At 38.1% G+C, this 22,922-nt stretch overlaps 1 protein-coding gene across 2 annotated transcripts; it reads left to right on the forward strand.

Moving 5' to 3' along the window:
- The first annotated feature begins 9,947 nt into the window (after nt 1-9,947).
- Nucleotides 9,948-22,520, forward strand: LOC113113374 (nuclear factor 7, ovary-like). Of its 2 annotated transcripts, XM_026279516.1 has the most exons (8): nt 9,948-10,031; nt 10,230-10,377; nt 11,173-11,474; nt 14,811-14,906; nt 14,993-15,226; nt 18,509-18,528; nt 18,836-18,942; nt 21,487-22,520. In XM_026279516.1, the coding sequence occupies exons 3-8, from the start codon at nt 11,202-11,204 to the stop codon at nt 22,047-22,049; spliced, it is 1,293 nt and encodes a 430-aa protein (XP_026135301.1). In that variant the 5' UTR covers nt 9,948-10,031; nt 10,230-10,377; nt 11,173-11,201; the 3' UTR covers nt 22,050-22,520. The 2 variants fall into 2 exon arrangements, with proteins under 2 accessions (XP_026135301.1, XP_026135299.1); XM_026279514.1 differs by having other exon boundaries at nt 9,987-10,377.
- Nucleotides 22,521-22,922: the final 402 nt, after the last annotated feature.

Genomic DNA, 22,922 nt, shown 5'->3' on the forward strand with positions numbered 1-22,922 from the left:
GTTAATCCTATTGATCTTTTATTTTTTAAATGTAGAAAAATCTAACCTTTCATTGAAGAACAAGAATTTGAAATGAGGGGAAATCTCATTACGAAATAAATGTTTTTTCTCTAATTGCACGTTGGTCATAATTAATGGTACCCTTTTATTCAATCATCGCTGCATCAACCTTTTGCTAAGATAACAAAGTCTTCTCCTGTAATGCCTGATGTGATTGGAGAACATCTGATAAGAGATTAAAGACCATTTCTTTATCCAGAATCCCTCCAGACCTTTCAGATTTCATTATACACATGGGTTACTCGTTGCTGTATAAACTTGTTAAATCATCTAAACCAACAATATGTATGTTAGAACCTATTCCATCTAAGATCCTAAAAGGGGTGCTTCCAGAAGTCATAGATCCTCTTCTGACATTTTGGTAGTCTCCTCAAAATGAAATTCCTTCTTAGAGAAAAATGTTATCTGTGTGGATTTCCAGTCTGGATCATGGTTGTATCTCTCTATTAGTGCTATTGGATCTTGTGTGTTTGACACAATTGACCACAACATTCTTTTGCATAGACTTGAACACTTTGTTGGCATTTAAACCATTAGCATGGTTTAAATCGTACTTATGTGCCCGCCATCAATTCGTAGCAGTGAATGAAGAGCTATCATACTGATCACAAGTGCAGTATGGAGGACCTCAAGGCTCAGTACTAGGGCCATTACTCTTCATGCTTTACATGTTAACCTTGGAAGATATCATCAGGAAACATGGTGTTAGCTTTCACTGTTATGCTGATGATACTCAGCTCTATATTTCTTCACGGCCCGGCAAAACATACCAATTTGAAAAACTAACGGAATGCATAGTCGATATGAAAAAACTGGATGACAACTCTGCATGTAATAACCTAGAACACTGTCTAAGACTAGATGGCTACTCTGTCAATTCTTCATCATCAAATACATACCTAGGTCAAGTCAAGTAAGTCAAGTCAAGGAACCTGGTCAGAGGAGAACTGAACCCCCAACTAAGCCTGGTTTCTGCCAAGGTTTTTTTTCTCCATTCTGTCACCGATGGAGTTTTGGTTCCTTGCCACTGTCGCCTCTGGTTTGCTTAGTTGGGGTCACTTCATCTACAGTGATATCGTTGACTTGATTGCAAATTAATGCACAGACACTATTTAAACTGAACTGAGATGACATCACTGAATTCAATGATGAACTACCTTTGTCATTTTGCATTATTGACACATTGTTTTCCTAATGAATGTTGTTCAGTTGCTTTGACGCAATGTATTTTGTTTAAAGCGCTATATAAATAAAGGTGACTTGACTTGACTCCTGTGTGCACCAATGCCTACAGGAGACTATTGCAATTGAGTTGTAGTATATATATATATATATATATATATATATATATATATATATATATATATATATATATATATATATAAATTAAAAAGTCTACACATTTATTAACATTACATTCAATTTGTGAATTTAAAAATGATTAATACAGATATTTGGATCAAATGGACAATGATCTGTAGCTTATTTATATTTATATTTATATTTATATTTCACATGTAGGCTTTCATATGTAGATATGGTTTTCAATATCTATAGCCACTGCGGTGTAAACAAATCTATAAACCTTCAGGTTTTGATAAAACATTTCAAGGATGGTCTCTCATTAGCCACATGTTTAATTTGTTTCAAATTTTATTTTATGGGAACATTTAACCACATTGGCCTATTGGCCTATTTAGTGTAGATCATAGTGTTAGATACAAAATAATTTCTGCATGAAATAAATCCTAAATTCCTGAATTGGACATTTGTCTTTGAAATACATAAAATAATAAATAAAAGAGAGGAAAACTTACTTTATGTCAATCAATCAATCAATCACCTTTATTTAAATAGTGCTTTAAACAAAATACATTGCGCCAAAGCACTGAACAACATTCATTTTGAAAACAGTGTCTCAATAATGCAAAATGATAGTTAAAGGCAGTTCATCATTGAATTCAGTGATGTCATCTCTGTTCAGTTGAAATAGTGTCTGTTTTAATTTGCAATCAAGTCAATGATATCGCTGTAGATGAATTGACCCCAACTAAGCAAGCCAGAGGCGACAGCGGCAAGGAACCGAAACTCCATCGGTGACAGAATGGAGAAAAAAACCTTGGGAGAAACCAGGCTCAGTCGGGGGCCAGTTCTCCTCTGACCAGACGAAACCAGTAGTTCAATTCCAGACAGCAGCAAAGTCAGATTGTGCAGAAGAATCATCTGTTTCCTGTGGTCTTGTCCTGGTGCTCCTCTGAGACAAGGTCTTTACAGGGGATCTGTATCTGGGCTCTAGTTGTCCTGGTCTCCGCTGTCTTTCAAGGCTGTAGAGGTCCTTTCTAGGTGCTGATCCACCATCTGGTCTGGATACGTACTGGATCCAGGTGACTGCAGTGACCCTCTGATCTGGATACAGACTGGATCTGGTGGCTACGGTGACCTTGGAATAAGAGAGGAACAGACTAATATTAGCGTAGATGCCATTCTTCTAATGATGTAGAAAGTACGGTGTTATGTGAAGTGTTCCGGTTCCAGTTTACCTAATTAATTCAGCCTAAAAATCCTTTAACGGATTTGGATATTAAAAGCATATTAGTATGTTATGTGTATGCCAGGTTAAAGAGATAGGTCTTTAATCTAGATTTAAACTGCAAGAGTGTGTCTGCCTCCCGAACAATGTTAGGTAGGTTATTCCAGAGTTTAAGCGCCAAATAGGAAAAGGATCTGCCGCCCGCAGTTGATTTTGATATTCTAGGTATTATCAAATTGCCTGAGTTTTGAGAACGTAGCGGACGTAGAGGAGTATAATGTAAAAGGAGCTCATTCAAATACTGAGGGGCTAAACCATTCAGGGCTTTATAAGTAATAAGCAATATTTTAAAATCTATACAATGTTTGATAGGGAGCCAGTGCAGTGTGGACAGGACCGGGCTAATATGGTCATACTTCCTGGTTCTAGTAAGAACTCTTGCTGCTGCATTTTGGACTAGCTGTAGTTTGTTTACCAAGCGTGCAGAACAACCACCCAATAAAGCATTACAATAGTCTAACCTTGAAGTCATAAATGCATGGATTAACATTTCTGCATTTGACATTGAGAGCATAGGCCGTAATTTAGATATATTTTTGAGATGGAAAAATGCAGTTTTACAAATGCTAGAAACGTGGCTTTCTAAGGAAAGATTGCTTTGTGTGTGTGCTTTGTTTGTAAAATGATTATGCAATGTAACCTATGTTTTGTTACTTTGTTTCTAGATGATTCCTTCAGATTCATTATGGGGAAAAATACTTTCTGCCCAATAGAGGGCAGAAATTGATTAGATTTGTTCCAAGTCTGATACAGTAATAGTTCATTGCTGTTTTAACAAATTTAGTCATTTAGTTTAATATTTTCTCTCCTTTAGAAACACCTTTTTAACTGCATATTTTTTCAAGAAAACACTCAGTCATTGGATGTATTGTTTGGTTTTCATAATCACTTCAGCAGACCATTTTAAATCTTTTTTTGTTGTATCTTGTGTTGCCATCGTTTTGTCTTAAACTAAAGTTTTCAGATTTGATAAGGCAATATTAACATATAAAACAATATGCAGATGTATAGTTTTATTTTCCTTCTACCTCCCTCCCTCACATTTTAATTTTCTCACACATCCTATCTTTTTTTAGTTCCTCTTACTGCCACCACAGATATTCCAATAAATCATACAAGAACACAATTCCATAGATTACATAATTTTTTGCATACAAAGTACATTAGAACCTTCACACCTTACAGTATAAATGCAATCAATAGCATAAAGCAATTTATTTACTTGATCTATTGGCCCTAAGCAAATTCACACAAAACAACACAAGACAGACATTTTCATTTTTGACAAATCACAAAATAAAATTCATCCAAGTCACAATTTATTTGGATATTTAAACTAACAACCAAATTGTTGATTTAACTGAATAACAAAGAAATTAATTAGTTAAATGTTCAGATGGAGAGTTCACTGATCGCATATCAATACTTGGAGTGTTTTTCAAAAGGTTATATTCAAAATTCTATTATGCTAGTCATGCCATTTATGCAGTATATAGTATGGGTGCATCTCAATCAGCTTTCTAGTATACTAGTTCACTAGATAGGGCACTGATCAGGGAGGGTTGCCTAACATGTTCGCAGGGCCGTTTGAAGGAATTTGGGGGCCCCAAGCAAAATGGACATAGAGGCCCCTGACCCCCGCACGCACACAAAGCCTACAGGAACCACAGCATAGCCATACAGTTTAAGTTCACCCACACTTTATAAAGATAAAAAAAGTTTTACAGTGCAAATACTGCTAGAAAAAATAGTTTGGTGGGAATTCAAACTATTAACAGCGATATCGTTAACTTGATTGCAAATAAATGCACAGACACTATTTAAACTGAACAGAGATGATGTCGCTGAATTCAATGATGAACTGCCTTTAACTGTCATTTTGCATTATTGACACACTGTTTTCCTAATGAATGTTGTTCAGTTGCTTTGACGCAATGTATTTTGTTTAAAGTGCTATATAAATAAAGGTGACTTGACTTGACTTGACTTCAAGCTCTTGTTCTGTTCAGGCTGGACTATTGCAATGCCCTCTTGGCAGGTCTTCCAGTCAATTCTATCAAACCTTTAACAATTAATCCAGAACGCGGCAGCAAGATTAATTTTTAATGATCCAAGAAGAATACACGTCACACCTCTGTTTATCACTGGCTTCCAATAGCTGCTCGCATAAAATTCAAGGCATTGATGTTTTCCTACAAAACCACCACTGACTCTGCACCCATTTACCTAAATTCGTTACTTCAGACTTATGTGCCCTCTAGAAGCTTGCGTCAATATGGCGGCAAACACACAGGTAAGGACAAACATGATGAAGCTGGTGCACCTACGGAGGAGCTGGCCAAGATTGAAGACGATACATCTGTAGCGCTCTAGAGCGATGACCGTTAGGGTGAGAATGGACACGTGGATGCTGAGAGCTTGGCCATAAGGCACTATATGACACATCACTGATCCAAATTTCCATTCGTCCAACAAAGTGTAAACTAGTGTGAAAGGCAAACACATTGTGTCCACCATCAGGTCAGCCAAGGCCAAGTTTGCAATGAATGATTGTTCATTGTGATGAGTTCATACAGGGGTGGCCGTGGCCGTGACCCCTTGGGGGCGCCCCTGCAGATACTTCTCCATGGCCACCCTTTCAGGACTGGACAAGGAGAACAATTGCCCCTTAGGCGGAGAAGTGCCAGGGAAAAGATTAATGGCACAATCATAGGGACGGTGTGGAGGGAGAGATGCAGCCCGGGAGTGACTGAAAACCACCTGCAAATCATGGTAGACCTCAGGAACACTGGAGAGATCAATCGGCTCCTCCTGCAACACAGGAAAAGAAGAGACAGAAGACAAGGCAGACACAAGACAATGGGCATGACAATAGGGACTCCATGATAGGATGGTGCTTTCAGACCAATTAATGTGTGGATTGTGAGTGGTTAACCAGGAATGACCTCTGTGTAGCTGACACAGAGCCGTTGTTAATAGAGAAGATGCGCAAATCCACTTCATTTTCAGCGTTTTTTTGGCACATCTTCTCTATTAATAACGGCTCTGTGTAGTAACAGCTGCTCTATGTGCAATCACGCACCTGATGGAATTAACGGCTGATTAGAGAACCGGCTTTACTGACGAGATGCGCAGAACCTGATTTTACCAAGTGAGACATGTTCCTGGTACAACATCGTTGTTGACCCTGGAACAACATTGTGATTAACCAATCAGATTTGAAGAACCAGTTTATAGATTTTGTGAAGTTTATGCTTAAAATCAGTGTTTGGTGCTTGTACATCAGTGTCATTCATCTATCATTTCCTCTGATTTTAGGGATTACTCATGGTTAAGGTTAGGTTTAGGTGTAGGGATTTGGTTAAGAATATATTTTTGGAGTAAAATGTTGTTCCAGGGTCAACAAAATATGTTGACCTAGGAACACATCGAACTTGGCAAAATCAGGACGTGCACGAGATGCGCATTAACGATCGACCGATCGTGATCGGAGCACCCCTATTGCTTACTAGCGAGCATTGGCTTTTGCCAGACTGGAAGAAGCAAAATGTCTAGGACGGCTGCACTAGAGGCATAATGCTTTGGAAAGATGTTTCTGTTTCTCCTCTGCAGATAGTCAAGTCAACTCACCTTTATTTATATAGCGTTTAAACAAAATACATTGCATCAAAGCAACTGAACAACATTCATTAGGAAAACAGTGTGTCAATGATGCAAAATGAAAGTTAAGCCCGAAGCCCGACCTCTCCGACGAAGATCCCGTCGATTATCCAAATGGATAGCCAGGTCAACAAGTTCATCTAGATGTTCAGGAAGATCCTGAGCATACCTCTCATCCCTTATCTCATCTTCCAGGCCTTCCGTGAACCTGGCTGCCAGTGCTGCGTCTTTCCACTTACTTGATGCAGCAAAACTTGACAAGTGTGAAACTCGATAGTGAAGTCCGCCACCAAACGTCTCCCCTGATGAAGTGCTGCCAACAGCTGCAATGCCTCTTTACCAAGTGCTGAGCGGTCGAATATCTTGACAAACTCCGCTTTGAAGCTGCTGAACTCCATACAACATGCTCCCTTAGCAGCCCACACAGCAGTGGCCCATTCCCGAGCCCGGCCAGTAAGAAGGGAAATGAAAATCACCTCACATTGGATAATAAATGATCTACATTCCGTAGGCTCACCAGAGTAATTGGGAAGATTGTTGATGCGTGGTTCAGGGGTGACTGAAGAACGTCCGGTGGCCGTTGACACTAGGTTACATTCAGTCTCCGTCCGGCGAACAGTTTCAGTTAGCTCCGAGACTTGGCTGGCTAACGTGTCCACGGCATGATGAGCATGCGCGGGAAAGTTCGCGCATCCTTCACGCTTTTGTCCCTTCAGGTCCATCAGCTTCATCCTCGGAAACAACACTGAAGCTTAACGTAGCCTACTAAATGCATATCCAGACGTAGGCAAGTGAACTTTAGGTGCATGAGTGCTTCTGCATGAATGCATGCAGGCTGTGAGAGGAACTGCTCTAGAGAAGGGATCTATAGCCTATTGATCAGATCAAATGAGATGTATCAAATAAGATATGCATTGAGACCTGTGGTACATTGCTTGACAGTTGAATTGGATGACATGCATGGCTCTATTTCAGAAATGAATGTCACACAGTGTGCTTCTAATTAGGCTATAATGTCCTCATTGCACTTTTAGAGACAGAGTGTTATATCATTCTGACTTGTGAATACTTCAAATCGTCAAACTGACAGCATATATTGCAGTAAGCGATGGCTGTGATTTCCAGAATTTCCAGAAAGTGTGCACTCTTCGTTTCTAAGGGGAAGTCATGTGTAATAGCACATTTTGTGAGTCAGGTGATTACTTTGCGGGGGTTTACATCTACATTTAGTCATTTAGCAGACGCGTTTATCCAAAGCAACTTACAAATGAGGACAATGGAAGCAATCAAAAACAACAAAAGAGCAATGATATATAAGTAATATAACAAGTCTCAGTTAGCTTAGACGCAGTACACGTAGCAAGGGCTTTTAGATAATATAATAAATGAAAAGAAAACTGATAGAATAAAAAAAGAATAGAGCAAGCCAGTTTTAGATGTCTTTTTTATTTTTATAATTGTATAATAATGAAAAGAAAATAGAATACAAAAAGATTAGAAAGGTAGATAGTAATTAGATTTTTTAACAATAGAATTAGAATAGTGAGTGCAAAAGTTAGAGGGTCAAATAAAGATGGAAGAGATGGGTTTTAAGCCGATTCTTGAAGATGGCTAAGGAATCAGCTGCTCGGATTGAGTCCAGCCTGGACAGAACAAGAGCTTGAACAAGGAGTTGTAAAGCATGTTCTGAAAGAAAGGGCCTGATCGGACAGTTTTAGCAATGTGGTCTGAAAAAGTCAGCTGATCATCAATCATAACTCCAAGGCTTCTGGCTGTTTTTGAAGGAGTTATGGTTGATGTGCCTAACTTGATGGTGAAATTATGATGAAACGATGGGTTTGCTGGAACCACAAGCTGTTCTGTACTGGCAAGGTTGAGTTGAAGGTGATGATCCTTCATCCAGCAAGAAATGTCTGTTAGACAAGCTGAGATGCAAGTAGCTACCGTCGGTTAATCAGGATGGAATGAGAGGTAGAGTTGAGTGTTGTCAGCATAGCAGTGGTATGAAAAGCCATGTTTCTGAATGACAGAACCTAATGATGTCATGTTGACAGAGAAGAGAAGTGGTCCAAGAACTGAGCCCTGAGGCACTCGAGTAGTTAGATGTTGTGACTTGGACACCTCATCTCTCCAAGATACTTTGAAGGACCTATCTGATAGGTAAGACTTAAACCACTGGAGTGAGGATCCTGAGATGCCCTTTGCAAGTAGGGTTGATAGGAGGATCCGGTGGTTAACCGTGTCAAAAGCAGCGGACAGATCAAGCAGGATAAGTATTGGAGATTTGGATTCCACTCTTGAGACTGGCATGCAAGGCAGTCTCAATGTCCACTTCTGAAGCCAGATTGGTTGCTGTTAAGGAGGTTGTTCTGTGTGAGAAATGCAGAGACTTGGTTGAACATGGTAGCTCGTTCAAGTGTTTTTGCAATGAAAAGAAGAAGGGAAACTGGTCTGTGGTTCTCTAATAGAGATGGGTTGAGGGTGGGTTTCTTAAGTAATGGAGTTCTACGAGCCTGTCTAAATGATGAGGGATAAACACCAGTGTGGAGGGATGTGTTGATGATGTGAGTGAGTGCAGGTACAACTGCAGGAGAAATGGCTTGAAGGAGATGAGATGGAATAGGATCAAGCGGGCAAGTTGTAGGATGATTAGAAAGGATGAGTTTGGAGACTTCTGCCTCAGAGAGTGAAGAGAAGGACGTGAATGAGTGTATGTTTGCTGGTGATATGAGCTTGACGGATTGTGGTGTGGAAAACTGTGCACTGATGTTTTTAATTATAATTATGAAAAATGTGGCCAAGTCATCAGCTATTAGAGAGGAAGCAGGAGGTGGAGGAGGAGGACAAAAGAGAGAGGAAAATGTTTTAGAAAGCATGCAAGAGTTAGATGAATTGTTAATTTTGTTATGGTAGTATGTCATTCTGTCACGGGTGCGTACAGAAAAGCAGAGACATATAATTTTTTAAAGTGCAAATGCTTCTTTAGGTGGGATGTCGAATCCTTCGATGAAGAAAGTGTTTTCTTTGCTGGAAGGCACAGTTTGCCTGTTCAACGTTGTTTGCAATTTCCATGAAATGAACGTGTTTTTGCAGCAGTGATTCAATCTGCGTCCGAGGAGATGGTAGACAGCTGTTATTTGTGCATGCACCAGCGGGTGGCACAGGTGAATCATGTAATTAATCAAGCTGCGCTTAATAGTGTCATTATGCCAAAATACTGATTTATTTAGATTTAAATGAAACCATTGTAATCCTGAAAGTATTCCCCCTTTTTTCAAAATGTAACTATAATCTGATTACTACGTTTTTTGATGTAACTGTAACGGATTACAGTTATTGGATTTTTGTATCCTGATTACGTAACGCCGTTACATGTATTCCATTACTCCCCAACCCTGCTAATGACAAAAATTTTAGAATTTAACCCAATCTGACATTCATGAAAAATACTAATCCTGAGAACAAAGGTCAACTTTTAAATAGAGTAGCCTATTCAGTTTTGCTTTTATTGTGTTCTTTTTATGTAACAGCTATTAGAAAAATATGGCAATATTGAAATTTTAGATTTGAGGACAGAATTCAGAAACATGATTTAGGTTTAGGTTTTTAAAATAGATATTTGAAACCCAAAACAACTGCTGGAAAAACAAGCTTTGTTGGACTTTTGACTCAAAATCTAGTCAGTTATTGACAGATCTTGTGACTTCTCCATGATACATCGGTAGGTTATCTGACATAAGACATAAGGGATTTCAGAATAAAATTATTACTATTAGGTTTATTATTATCATTACTATTAGGCGAATGCGCAAAAAATGCAACTTTTACCCCCCAACAGATGATATACTTTTCAGTGTTTGTAACGTTATTTGTTGAACATGCTTTCTGTTTATTGTTCCTGTTCCATCGTGTATTTTAGAAGGAACGCATTGTGCTGAATCAGTCAAAATGAAAGTTAAAGCGCTTTTCACACACTGAAGAACTTTTAGTGTAACCTGGCAGGAATATAGAGTAACGTTATTTCCCTGTCTCTCTGGGTCTGAGCCAACCAAACCAATTCAAAAAGGGTAAGTTATATTGTTTATTTATTAAATAACAGTACATAGGTTTAATCGATGCATTTTTATTCTCGGCGTAATTCGTGTTGTTGTGTTTAGCCGTTAGCTAACTCACAGCAGGCTAAGTTGACCCCACACTCATCGAGCGTAGCTGAATTTAACAATAAGATGTGGTTTGTTTTAATAAAATATATTATATAATGATATTATACAATTAAAAATGTAATGGCTGCTGTGAAATTCGGCTACAATTCTCGATGAATCGTCAAAGGAATGCATTGTTTTGTTTAGGAAGCAAAGTAACGTTAACTATAGTTAACGTAGACAGTTCAGAATAGAACAACAACAAAGAGGAATACTAACAACTTTATATTTTCTGCCTTAATACGTTAGTTACTACAGTAAAAACGTTGACTGTCGTCAAACATTATTGGACATGGCTTCGTTTTCAGATGTGTAATGTAACGTAAATTAATAAGATTTCTTGCCTTAGTGCTTTATGGTGCCTTAAAAGTACAACACATGGATATGACAGAACCATTGTTTGTTAGTGTGTGTTAGAATTCACATGCTATTTAGAATCTGAACCCATCACTTTACCATGTAGATCCCATAAGCAAAAATAAGAAATTAACTATTTTGACAAATTATGGTAACCTTTGTACGTTTTTGTAAAAATCATCAGCATCTTAGTATCATCTTTATATGCAAACGGATCTTACTTTTAGGGCATTTAAGGTCATAGTACTGACTAGTAAAAATGATGATCACTTTTTATTTCCATTTTTACATGAACTTTGCCAGAAGTGAAACAAACAGTAAATCTGCTCCATATGGCGACCAGCAAGAGTAAGATGAGTCTCAGAGAAGATCTGACATGTGCCATCTGCTTTGAGCTCTTCAAAGACCCTGTGATGCTGGGCTGCATGCACCACTTCTGCAGGAGATGCATCGTGTCGTACTGGAAGACGGTCAGGGGTCCTGTGTCCTGTCCTCAGTGCAGACAGGAGTTTCCCAATAAATGCTTCCAGACCAACTACTTAGTATCTGGCCTTGTGGAGAAGGTCAGGGCCAGCTCCACATCTGCATCTGTCAAGTATTTGGAGGTGAGTTGTCTTTTAACAGTCAGGAAAAGGCAAATCTGTAGCTTAGTATCTTGTTTAAAACCAAGGGTCTCATGAGCAGTGTGAACATCCGTCTTTCAATTCCAAGTTGTTTATCTTTCCCTGCATCAGGAGAAGTACAGAAGAGAGCATGTGAGCAGTGTCAGCATTAAATGACAAGTTCTGTTTTTCGTTAAATGTTACTTGAAAATATCCTTCCTCATTTTTCCAGTTAGAGGTCTGTGAAGCCTTATGATTTAACCTTAGTCAGGTGGCTTGAAAATTTCCAAAACACCATAAATGGATTTTGTTTTATCTGATACTGGTCTTTGGTTTATTAAAAAAAAAATCATGTTATTTATAATATGCCATTTCATAATAAAATTTTAAACTGAATGTTTTATACCACCCTAAGCAATGTGGTTTACATTCAATATTAACATGAGTTTACCTGTTTGTTGGTTGTTTATGTTTTATGAGATTTCTATAAGCATAAAATCTGTATCACCGCCCACTTAGACAGGAAGATGACAACCACAGTTCATCTTTGTGTCCTCATGCCATTAATCTGAATTAGCTGTACAGCAGTGTCAGGCCAGTTTATGACCTGCTGTAGAAAACACAGAAATAGTGGAAATTTGAAGTTTCTGTCCTGTCAAGATTATTGTACAATATACTAATCGTTACAGTGATTATTAGGCTGTATCAGTCATGTGCTAACTAACAATAAACATATTTTGAAAATGACGCTCACTGAGTTACAGGAAACAAACTAATGTTTATATATACTTTATTAATTTATATTTAGATATACATTGTTGATCCCACAAGGGAAATTGTAATAGCACAGCATCTTAAAAATAAACTTGAAATTAAATTAAAAGAAAACTACAGCTCTGCAACAAACACTTATCATTAAAATGTACAAGAAAATAAAACAACAGAAATATTCCTAAAGTGGTTTTTATGAAAAGTAAAATTAAGTTACAATTATGATAGGTTGACCTGCTCATGTTTTTTTCACTTGGTCTTGAACTGTATCTCACATAAACAAATCTTGGTATCACTAATTACCTCCTAATATTATACGTGTATGATATGATTCATTACCTCACAATGAATCAAAATGGAATCATAATCGAAGTCGCAACAAACAAAAAAACAAACAGGAAAGACCAAGCATTTTAAACATTTCACTTCACTTCAGTCAACCTTATAGAAGTGTCTCTGATTAGTTTTTGTTTTTCAGACTACCCACTTATTTGTTAATTTTACTTTAATAAACTGTGCTCTACAGATAAAAGGTAAAATTTTTGGACATTCAATTTTTAGATGCTCTTACAAATTTTCCTCCTGTGGAAGGGCAGCCCCACCTCAACACTTAAAGGGATAGTTCACCCAAAATTTTTTTGGGTGAACTATTATTAATGACTCACCCTCATGTCGTTCCAAACCCGTAAGACCTCCATTCATCTTCTGAACACAGTTTAAGATATTTTAGATTTAGTCCGAGAGCTCTCAGTCCCTCCATTGAAGCTGTGTGTACGGTATACTGTCCGTGTCCAGAAAGGTAAGAAAAACATCATCAAAGTAGTCCATGTGACATCAGAGGGTCAGTTAGAATTTGTTGAAGCATCGAAAATACATTTTGGTCCAAACCTCATTCAGCATTGTCTTCTCTTCCAGGTCTGTTGTGAGTGCGACTGCAGTGACAGCTGACGTACAGCGCTGCTGACGTGTTATCTTTGTTACTGGGTGCGCCAGAAAACATGTCAGCAGCGTCATACGTCAACAGCACCATGAACGCGCTCACAACAGACCTGGAAGAGAAGACAATGCTGAATAAAGTAGTAATTTTTGTTATTTTTGGACCAAAATGTATTTTCAATGCTATGTTATGGATATGTTAACATAAGGCCTGGTTCACACGGGACGATTTTAAAATTGTCGGCCGATTTTCCAGATATGAGAGACCCCACACACAGCGATAAAAAATCACGGATCTAACAGTTTTGGTCGTTCCGTGTGTGGTGTGCAGCCACACGGCAAAATCAACACATCACACACGAACCGATTTGACTCCCGAGCATTCCCAGGTCAGACTGGAAATCTCGCAAAATCCCTCGAGATCAAACGTGACTTTAGAGTAAACAATCATGGCGGACGAAGAGGATGCAGTGGTCATAGTTTGTGCTTTGTTTTTAACGGGAAAAATATCATAATATGGAGATAAGTTGTTGTTTTATCTCATAGAAATGTTGTTATGTACTACACAGATTAATAACCGTTGAAATAAACGTTCATATATTCGTTTGTACTCTGGTGGACTGCAGTTCTGGATGTAGTTATGCCCATCGACTTTATTTGTATTTGTTATATTATATACGCCGGCTGTTTTGATTTTGTTTCCCGGTACTATCACTGCCTCGTCACCTCGCTTTCTGATTGGCTACACCCACAGTCCACAGGCTGCGTGATTGTTTGTCCTCGGGGGACACCCCACACTAGAAGAAATCGGGCCAAATAAATCCAACATGTTGGATATCCCCGATTTGAGATCGGAGCGGTCCCGACATTCTTCCGAGCAGAGGAGAGCAGTCTTAACACACCACACACGGCAGGAATATTTGATCAGATTATTTTACGATAATCGGAGCATCCAAAAATTGTCGGAAGGGGTGAATCGGGGCTAAAATCGGTCTAATTATCCTGCCGTGTGAACCAGCCTTAACACATTAAGAGTTAGCTACACAAATAGCATAAAGAACATACTCGGGAGGCTGAATAGGCTAATATTAACATAACAAGCCAGAGAGTCCAACAGTTACCGGTAACGTTAAGCAAGTTCACCAAGCTCCAGCGATCTTATTCCACTTCACTGAATTCCTGAATGACTGAATTTTCAGTGGTATGCTACAGGAGCACTGAGCAGCATAGAGCACCCTCTCGTGGCTGAGGACGGTAATGTTTCCTCTTGGTTCATTTTTCTTGGTTCATGTCAAATTCATTTTGATAAATAAGTCAAACCTGACTATAAGTCGCAGGACCAGCCAAACTATGAAAAAAAGTATGACTTATAGTCCGGAAAATATGGTAAACACTATGTTTGGATTCGTCCAATGAATTTCGATGGAAGCAATAAGTGTCCATGTAAATGCACCTATTAACACTGGCTCTTGGAATTTGCATGAAGCATGTTAAAAAAAAATATTTAAAAAGAAAAATTTGGTTTTGGAAATTACTTCCTATTTGTCAGAAAATGGACTGTGCTGACTAAAACATAAAAATACTGTTTAGATTTTTTTTAATATTTTGTGTTTTCCATTTGCTCTTTTCTAGAAGCAAATAAAGGACTGTCTAGATTCACAAGTCTCCATGAAAGAGGCCTATGTCACTATGATCCGGGAAGACAAAGACAAGATGGAGAAAATAAAAGTGGGTCTACCTTTTAAAAGAGAAAGGTCACAATGTGACACTTCCTGTAAAACAGAATCACACAACTCTCCCTTTCCTATTCGCAGAAAATGGGGGATGAGGTGCAGGGGCGAGTGCACAGCGACTTCCAGGCTCTGCATCACTTCCTGCAGGTGGAGGAGGAAGCCATGTTGGAGCAGATGAAGAGGGAGCAGAAGGAAATGCTGCAGAGGGTGGAGCGACATCTAGAGGCCCTACAGGTGGCCACCAGAGACGTGGAGCAGAACATCAACATGCTCCGACAGACTGCCAGCAGCACAGACCAACCTTTACTTGTAGAGGTCATTATAACCACTGTTTGCATTTGTAATGCTTTTGCTGCATATCCATTTTGTCATAGAACTAATATTTGGAATATTAATGTCATATAAACACAAGAATCTAGAGCGCTGGGGCCCGTTCTTCGTACGTCGCTTATTACATCCGAGATCAAATGACACATCCAAGATGATATCATCGTGCTAATCATGATCCGGCTAATTGGGTTCTTCGAACACACCTGTTGTGTATGATTAGTATCGCTGGATTGAGTTATCTGAGATAATTGCGTGTTCATGTGTTGGCTTAAAAGGGGATATGTATCGATACTCGAAACCATGATCAGCAGTGCAGCGATTGGCTGGTGGCAAGACGGCAATGTAATGACGTCATATAATTTAAAACGACACCTGACGAAAAACGTGACAAATTTCTGGACTTTTATAAGGAAACAGCCAAGCAAACAAAACTACATAAATGTTATAATAGATACATGAAACAGATAATAGATACAGTGGGGATCGAAAGTTTGGGCACCCCTTGCAGAATCTGTGAAAATACGAGTAATTTTCAAAAAATAAGAGAGATCATACTAAATGCATGTTATTTTTTATTTAGTACTGTCCTGAGTAAGATATTGTACATAAAAGATATTAACATTTAGTCCACAAGACAAAAAAATTGCTGAAATTATTAAAATAACCCCACTCAAAAGTTTGGGAACCCTTGGTTCTTAATACTGTGTTCTGTTACCTGATGATCCTCGACTGTCTTTCTGTTTTGTGATGGTTGTGCATGAGTCCCTTGTTTGTTCTGAACAGTTAAACTAAGCAGCGTTCTTCAGAAAAATCTTTAAGGTCCTGCAGATTCTTCAGTTTTCCAGCATCTTTGCATATTTGAACCCTTTCCAGCAGTGACTTTAATGATTATGAGATACATCTTTTTAGACTGAGGACATTTGAGGGACTCAAACACAACTATTTAAAAAGATTCAAACATTCACTGATGCTCCAGAAGGAAACACGATGCATTAAAGGGACACTAAGCAGGAATTACTCCCATCTAGTGGTGAAATTGTATTTTGCATTCAAACTAATTTTGCTCTCCAGCGCCTCGCTTTTTCAAATGCGCATTGCATCTACGGTAGGCGATATGTACCAAAAAGCTTTGACAGGATGTCTTCTAATAGCACTTCGTCGAGTTTTCCTTCAGGTGAACGAGTGTGTTATTTCAAACAAACTGCAACATGACAACTAACAAACGAATATTACAGTATGAATTACTGACTGTGGAAAACATGAAATATTGTAATTAGTAGTTATGTCTAATTTATTCGTTATATTTTCTTAATTATATGCATTGTTAGATATAAAAAAATATATTATAATATAGACTTACCTGTCGAGAAGAAAACTGGCCACTTCAGCGTCTCTTTTGAAATCTTTATCCAGCATTAGCTCTTTCCACCTAGAAAAAGCTTCCCCGACATTAACTCTTGTTTTCTGTAATCTATGGTCACGTTTCCTTTTGTTCTATTTTTGACTGTTTTGGCGACGATGTTTTCTTCTCCTGTGGCGCGGCATATGTATGGTCCATAATAAGAATGCAATCCAGACTTTTAAACTTGTCGGTGCAGTTTCAAGCGCCTCTCACTGCTCTGCACCTGTGTTTCTGGCTCTGACCGAAAACGCGCTGTGGAAACGCGTTGGCTTAGTACTTTTTGTCCCTCTCTGCTATTATAGTTTTGCAAGATGGCGGAACTACATGGAAGCCTCCGTGGACCTACCCGTCCCATGTATATAAATATAATAAATTCTTCATTTACAAGGATTAGTTTAAACATTGGCATAGGTATTTGTACACCATTGAGGGCATATTTATGAATAAAAATATTGATTTTAGATAATAAAATACCTAAAAAGTTACTTATTGTCCCTTTAAGAGCCGGGGGTGAAAACTTTTGGAATTTGAAGATCAAGGTAAATTGTACTTAATTTGTGTACCGGGAAACATAAAAAGTATCTTCTGTTGCTTACGAAGGGCAGAACTAAATGGAAAAAAAAAAAAATTTCAACAAAATAAGAAAAATTTGGCCATCTTCATCGTGTTCAAACAAGGGACTCATGCACAACCATCACAAAACAGAAAGACAGTCGAGGATCATCAGGTAACAGAACACAGTATTAAGAACCAAGGGTTCCCAAACTTTTGAGTGGGGTTATTTTAATAATTTCAGCAATTTTTTTGTCTTGTGGACTAAATGTTAAAATCTTTTATGTACAATATCTTACTCAGGAGACTACTAAATAAAAAATAACATGCATTTAGTATGATCTCTCTTATTTTTTGAAAGTTACTCATATTTTCACAGATTCTGCAAGGGGTGCCCAAACTTTTGATCCCCACTGTACATGTTTTTATTTTATTATAATTTTTTCCATGATTCCCAATTATTTAGATTCACAATTTATAATAGTTTTGCAGTCTTTACATTTTTATTTCAATGTAGAAATTATCTTTTATTTCATTTTATATTTGGACAGATTTGTTACGTGACAGCATTAATGAAAGTTTCTAAAGGGTCAATATCATGATATCTGCATCTCCTGCACTCCATCAAGCCACTCTTATAATAGCAGTCATCACTCAAAATAATGCATGACTCTATTATCTGTATAGCATGTGTGTAAGACTCTAATACAATTATGAAGTAATAATATATTTCAGTGAGTAAAACTGGCTGTGTCTGTAGTAGGCTGTTATGGACTACACAGCATTTTTATATTATTTTTCAATAATTTTTTAAATGATTATTATTTTAAATTATTGTCCCTGGATCAGTACGATACTCTTGTAATAAAGTAGCGGTGGTAGCAGACCTATTTTGAGTATCAGTTCTGGTTGAAAAGAAGCGATCTAATCCTGTTTACATCAAATAAGCTGCTCCCGAGCAGGTTTAAGCTTACGGACCTGTTGCTATGACAGCAGCTCCGGGATGAGCTTCGAAGAACCAAATGATCCAAGATCACGCCAAATCGTCAACAATCAAATCCAGCTAACTGAGTTAGCGACGTACGAAGAATGGACCCCTGGTTGTCAGAATGAGTTATTAGTGATGTGTAGCTACAGCCAGAGCCTCATATATATTTCACACAACAGCCAAACTGAAGAAAAATCAATTCTACAGTGATTTGAACATGTGCTGTTAATTATCAGACAGATGGTTTGCTTCCGCTGTGTTCTTTCTAGCTTCTGTGGTTGAGTCAGCAAAATAACCTTTTCTATTCCATTTCCTTCCTCCGCAGCTTCCAGAATTGAATTCCAAGTAAGTAGCAATTAAAAAGCTATCGTTATTATTATTATTTACCACTGTATATATATCTAATAATGTTCCTTGTACGACTCTTTAACTGTAGTCTGTACCACTAAAGTTTCACAGTTTTTGGTACCAGTTTCGGTACCATAGTACAGACTATTGGAACTATTTAACTATTATACTCCAATATCTGATAATAAAAAATGCTAAACTCAGTGTGTTAGTTATTAATGATAAATAAAAGACCATTTGTACTTATCTCTATGAAACATTTAATATCTTTATTATTAAAACCTTGACGTCTTCATGATTCCAGATCTCCTCTGCAAAAGCTGAATATCAACTTGAATACTCTCAGAAGCAAACACATTGCTCCTCTTCAATACACTATATGGCGAAAAATGTTTCACCAGCTGAACCCAGGTAATTTGTCCGTTACACTTTGCCTTGGTACTTCATCTACTACACACCATATATTTAATTAGTGGTCACTATATGATTTTTAATATTTGTATTTTTAATTTTTGTTTAAAAAAAGCAATATAGTCAATAAAAAAAAGGCAATATAGGAGGTATTGAAGTAGAGAAATAGCTAAAAGTATTCTTTTTCCGTTGTAACAGATGGTTGTCTCTGCCTGTATGAATAGCCCCCCTTGGGGCAGCAAAGAATTCAGTGATTTGTCGAATGGCAGAGCAGGCTCATGTTAGACCGTGATTCGGATGTCAGTTTTAGCAGCCTTTACAAATTGTAGTTTACATAAAAATGTAGCGTTACACCCTTATCAGGAAATGGCGAAAAAACTGCAGTCGTCTGTTCTACTGATTTCATTGTATTTCACTTCCATGTTACTCTGTCCGTCAGAGTTTTAAAACTTGCACATCAACACATCAATAAAAACAGTGTTACTGTTGTGTTTCATACTGTCTAGCACATGTCTTAATAGCACACATATCTGTTTTCCAGTTCCACTGGTTCATTTCATTAAAGTTGGATTTGAGGCTTTTAGTCATTATCTGTTAGGTTTTAAGACATATCACAAAAATGAAAGGTTATTGGCTATTAAAAAATCCAAAAGTTCTTTGATATGTCCCCATACAGGTGCTGGTCATATAATTAGAATATAATCAAAAAGTTGGTTTATTTCACAAATTCCATTCAAGAAGTGAAACTTGTATATTATATTCATTCATTACACAAAGGCTGATGTATTTTAAATGTTTATTTCTTTTAATTTTGATGATTATAACTGACAACAAAGGAAAATCCCAAATTCAGTATCTCAGAAAATACGAATATTACTTAAGACCAATACAAAGAAAGGATTTTTTAGAAATCTTGGGCAACTGAAAAGTATGAACATGAAAAGTATGAGCATGTACAGCACTCAATACTTAGTTGGGGCTCATTTTGCCTGAATTACTGCAGCAGTGCGGCGTGGCATGGAGTCGATCAGTCTGTGGCACTGCTCAGGTGTTATGAGAGCCCAGGTTGCTCTGATAGTGGCCTTCAGCTCTTCTGCATTGCTGGGTCTGGCATATCACATCTTCCTCTTCACAATACCCCATAGATTTTCTAGTAGCTTTGGCACTGTGTGCAGGGGCCAAGTCCTGTTGGAAAATGAAATCTGCATCTCCATAAAGTTGGTCAGCAGCAGGAAGCATAAAGTGCTCTAAAACTTCCTGGTATACAGCTGCGTTGACCTTGACCTCAGAAAATACAGTGGACCAACACCGGCAGATGACATGACACCCCAAACCATCACTGACTGTGGAAACTTTACACTGGACCTCAAGCAACGTGGATTGTGTGTCTCTCCTCTCTTCCTCCAGACTCTGGGACCCTGATTTTCAAAGGAAATGCAAAATTTACTTTCATTAGAGAACATAACTTTGGATCACTCAGCAGCAGTCCAGTCCTTTTTGTCTTTATACGCTTCTGACACTGTCTGTTGTTCAAGAGTGGCTTGACACAAGGAATGCGAAGCTGAAACCCATTTCTTGCATACGTCTGTGCTGCAGCTGCAGTCCACTCTTTGTAAGTTTCACCCACATTTTTGAATGGGTTTTGTTTCACAATCCTCTCCAGGGTGTGGTAATCCTTATTGCTTGTACACCATATCTTTTGCTTCCCTTCGCCTTTCTGTTAATGTGCTTGGACACGGAGCTCTGTGAACAGCCAGCATGTTTGCAATGACCTTTTGTGTCTTGCCCTCCTTGTGCAAGGTGTCAATGGTCGTCTTTTGGACAACTGTCAGGTCAGCAGTCTTCCCCATGATTGTGTAGCCTACAGAACTAGACTGAGAGACCATTTAAAGGCCTTTGCAGATGTTTTGAGTTAATTAGCTGATTAGAGCGTGGCACCAGGTGTCTTCAATATTGAACCTTTTCACAATATTCTAATTTTCTGAGATACTGAATTTGGGATTTTCCTTAGTTGTCAGTTATAATAATCAAATTAAAATAAATAAACATTTGAAATATATCAGTCTGTGTGTAATGAATGAATATAATATACAAGTTTCACTTTTTGAATGGAATTAAATAAATCAACTTTTTGATGATATTCTAATTATATGTCCAGCACCTGTATAATATGATGCTCAAATTTCAGTAAGAATTATGTCTTCAGTTATTCCATGCATAAAAAAGTTGGAGTTCATCGAGCTGGGCATGATAACTATTGACTTGTGGTTCAGTTAAAAAAATGAAGAATCCCTACAGTCAATTCAGTGAGTGAGTGGTCAGACAGATTTTAAAAAACAATAAATCAGTACAAGACTGAGTTGTGAGTTCTTTTGACTGGTTCATTAAAAAGATTGGGCTCTAAACTAAACTAAATTGCTGTCACACATTGATTTCTCGCACAAGCAGAACAAAGCAGAATAATGTATCTGAAAATCATGGAAAAACCCTTCCATCGATTCCAGTCAATTCAGTTTATGATATTTATGAATCTTTTATTCCCAGGCCCAGCACCACTGATATTTGATGAGGACACTGCTCATCCCAGTCTACAGCTTTCCAGGAACAAAACCCAAGTCATTGAGAGTGAAAAAATGACCAGTTACACGTGTCATGCCAAACGCTTTCTTCAGTGTGTCAACATTCTTGCAACAGAAGGCTTCCAGTCAGGCAGGCATTACTGGGAGGTGGATGTAAGTAACAATCCTAGATGGGACCTGGGTGTTGCTCTGGAATCTGTCAATCGCCAGGTCCGAGTCAAACTGTGCCCTGAGAATGGATACTGGACCCTCCGGCTGCGCAATGGCAGCCAGTACTCGGCCGGCACGCAGCCCTGGACGCCCCTGACTGTGATGACCCCACCTAGCAGGATTGGGGTTTTCCTGGATTTTGAGGAAAGGAAAGTGTCTTTTTATAATGCAGATACAATGGTGCTGCTGTGTTCCTTCTCCAATGGCCCAAGAGGAAAAGTGTTCCCCTTTTTCAGCACATGCCTCAGAGAACGCGGCCAGAAAGCCCAAGCCATCCGCATCCTCCACTTCCCCTTCGAACGTCCATCAGCGATGTAAAACCAAACTTGTTGAGACTCTAGGAACTTAAACTATGTTCTTGAGTGTTCAAGTTGTAAACAGCCCATGATTTTCAGAGGTTTTCCATATTTAACATTTGCCATCACTTTTGGTGTGTTAGAGCCGTGCAGCTCGCATGACGCTAATCAATCATGAAGTTAATTTATTTTGTTTATTTTTCATCAAACAGACCACAGACCACATAAAATGTTTAATAGATTTTTATACCAGATGTGTGATGATCACAGAGATCTTTTTATTTTACAAAGGATAATCAATATTCATGTCAGCAAGACAGTGTTATGTTACGCTCCGCTAAACTTTTTTTTTTTTCTTCATGTGATTCTGACAAAATTACAACAGCATTCTTTGATATTTATATTGCACACTATTCTTATCTTCATTGCCTTCATACATATGTAAAGTAATTGTAGATATTACTTGGAAATAAATAAAATACTTTTCAGTGGGTTGTCTTGGTTGTTTTCACATTCATCATTGAAAAAATGAGCATGCCTCTAATTCCTGCAACATTGGTAGTCAGCTTTCGTTTTCTCTATAGTCAATAAATGTGATTGTGCATTAGTATGTGCCAGGGCAGGAAGATGTTTAGTTTTAATTTACGTCTAGCTCTTCCTTCCTCTCAAATGGACAACAACAAGCACCCTGTTCTTTTATATATGTGAAATTTTACTTTGAGATGAATGCATATGACTTACACAGCATTTAAAATGTGTATACCACAAAACAGCATATATGCTTAATTACAACTCATATTTCAGTTTAAAGGGTAAACAAAATTCTGTTAGTTTATAAAGTTCAACTTTCCAGGGGGTAGGCATCCCGAATGCTGAAGACAGCAAGGTTGGGGCT

This window comes from Carassius auratus, chromosome 14, assembly GCF_003368295.1.
Source record: "Carassius auratus strain Wakin chromosome 14, ASM336829v1, whole genome shotgun sequence".
In the NCBI taxonomy this organism is placed as follows: Eukaryota; Metazoa; Chordata; class Actinopteri; order Cypriniformes; family Cyprinidae; genus Carassius; species Carassius auratus.

What these genes read in the sequence shown, in the direction of transcription:
- LOC113113374 (XM_026279516.1), top strand. Translation starts at nt 11,202, where the DNA reads ATGGCGACCAGCAAGAGTAAGATGAGTCTCAGAGAAGATCTGACATGT. An exon ending in CATCTGTCAAGTATTTGGAG is followed by an intron (nt 11,475 to 14,810) that starts GTGAGTTGTCTT and finishes GCTCTTTTCTAG; the next exon opens with AAGCAAATAAAGGACTGTCT. An exon ending in GTTTCACCAGCTGAACCCAG is followed by an intron (nt 18,943 to 21,486) that starts GTAATTTGTCCG and finishes TTTTATTCCCAG; the next exon opens with GCCCAGCACCACTGATATTT.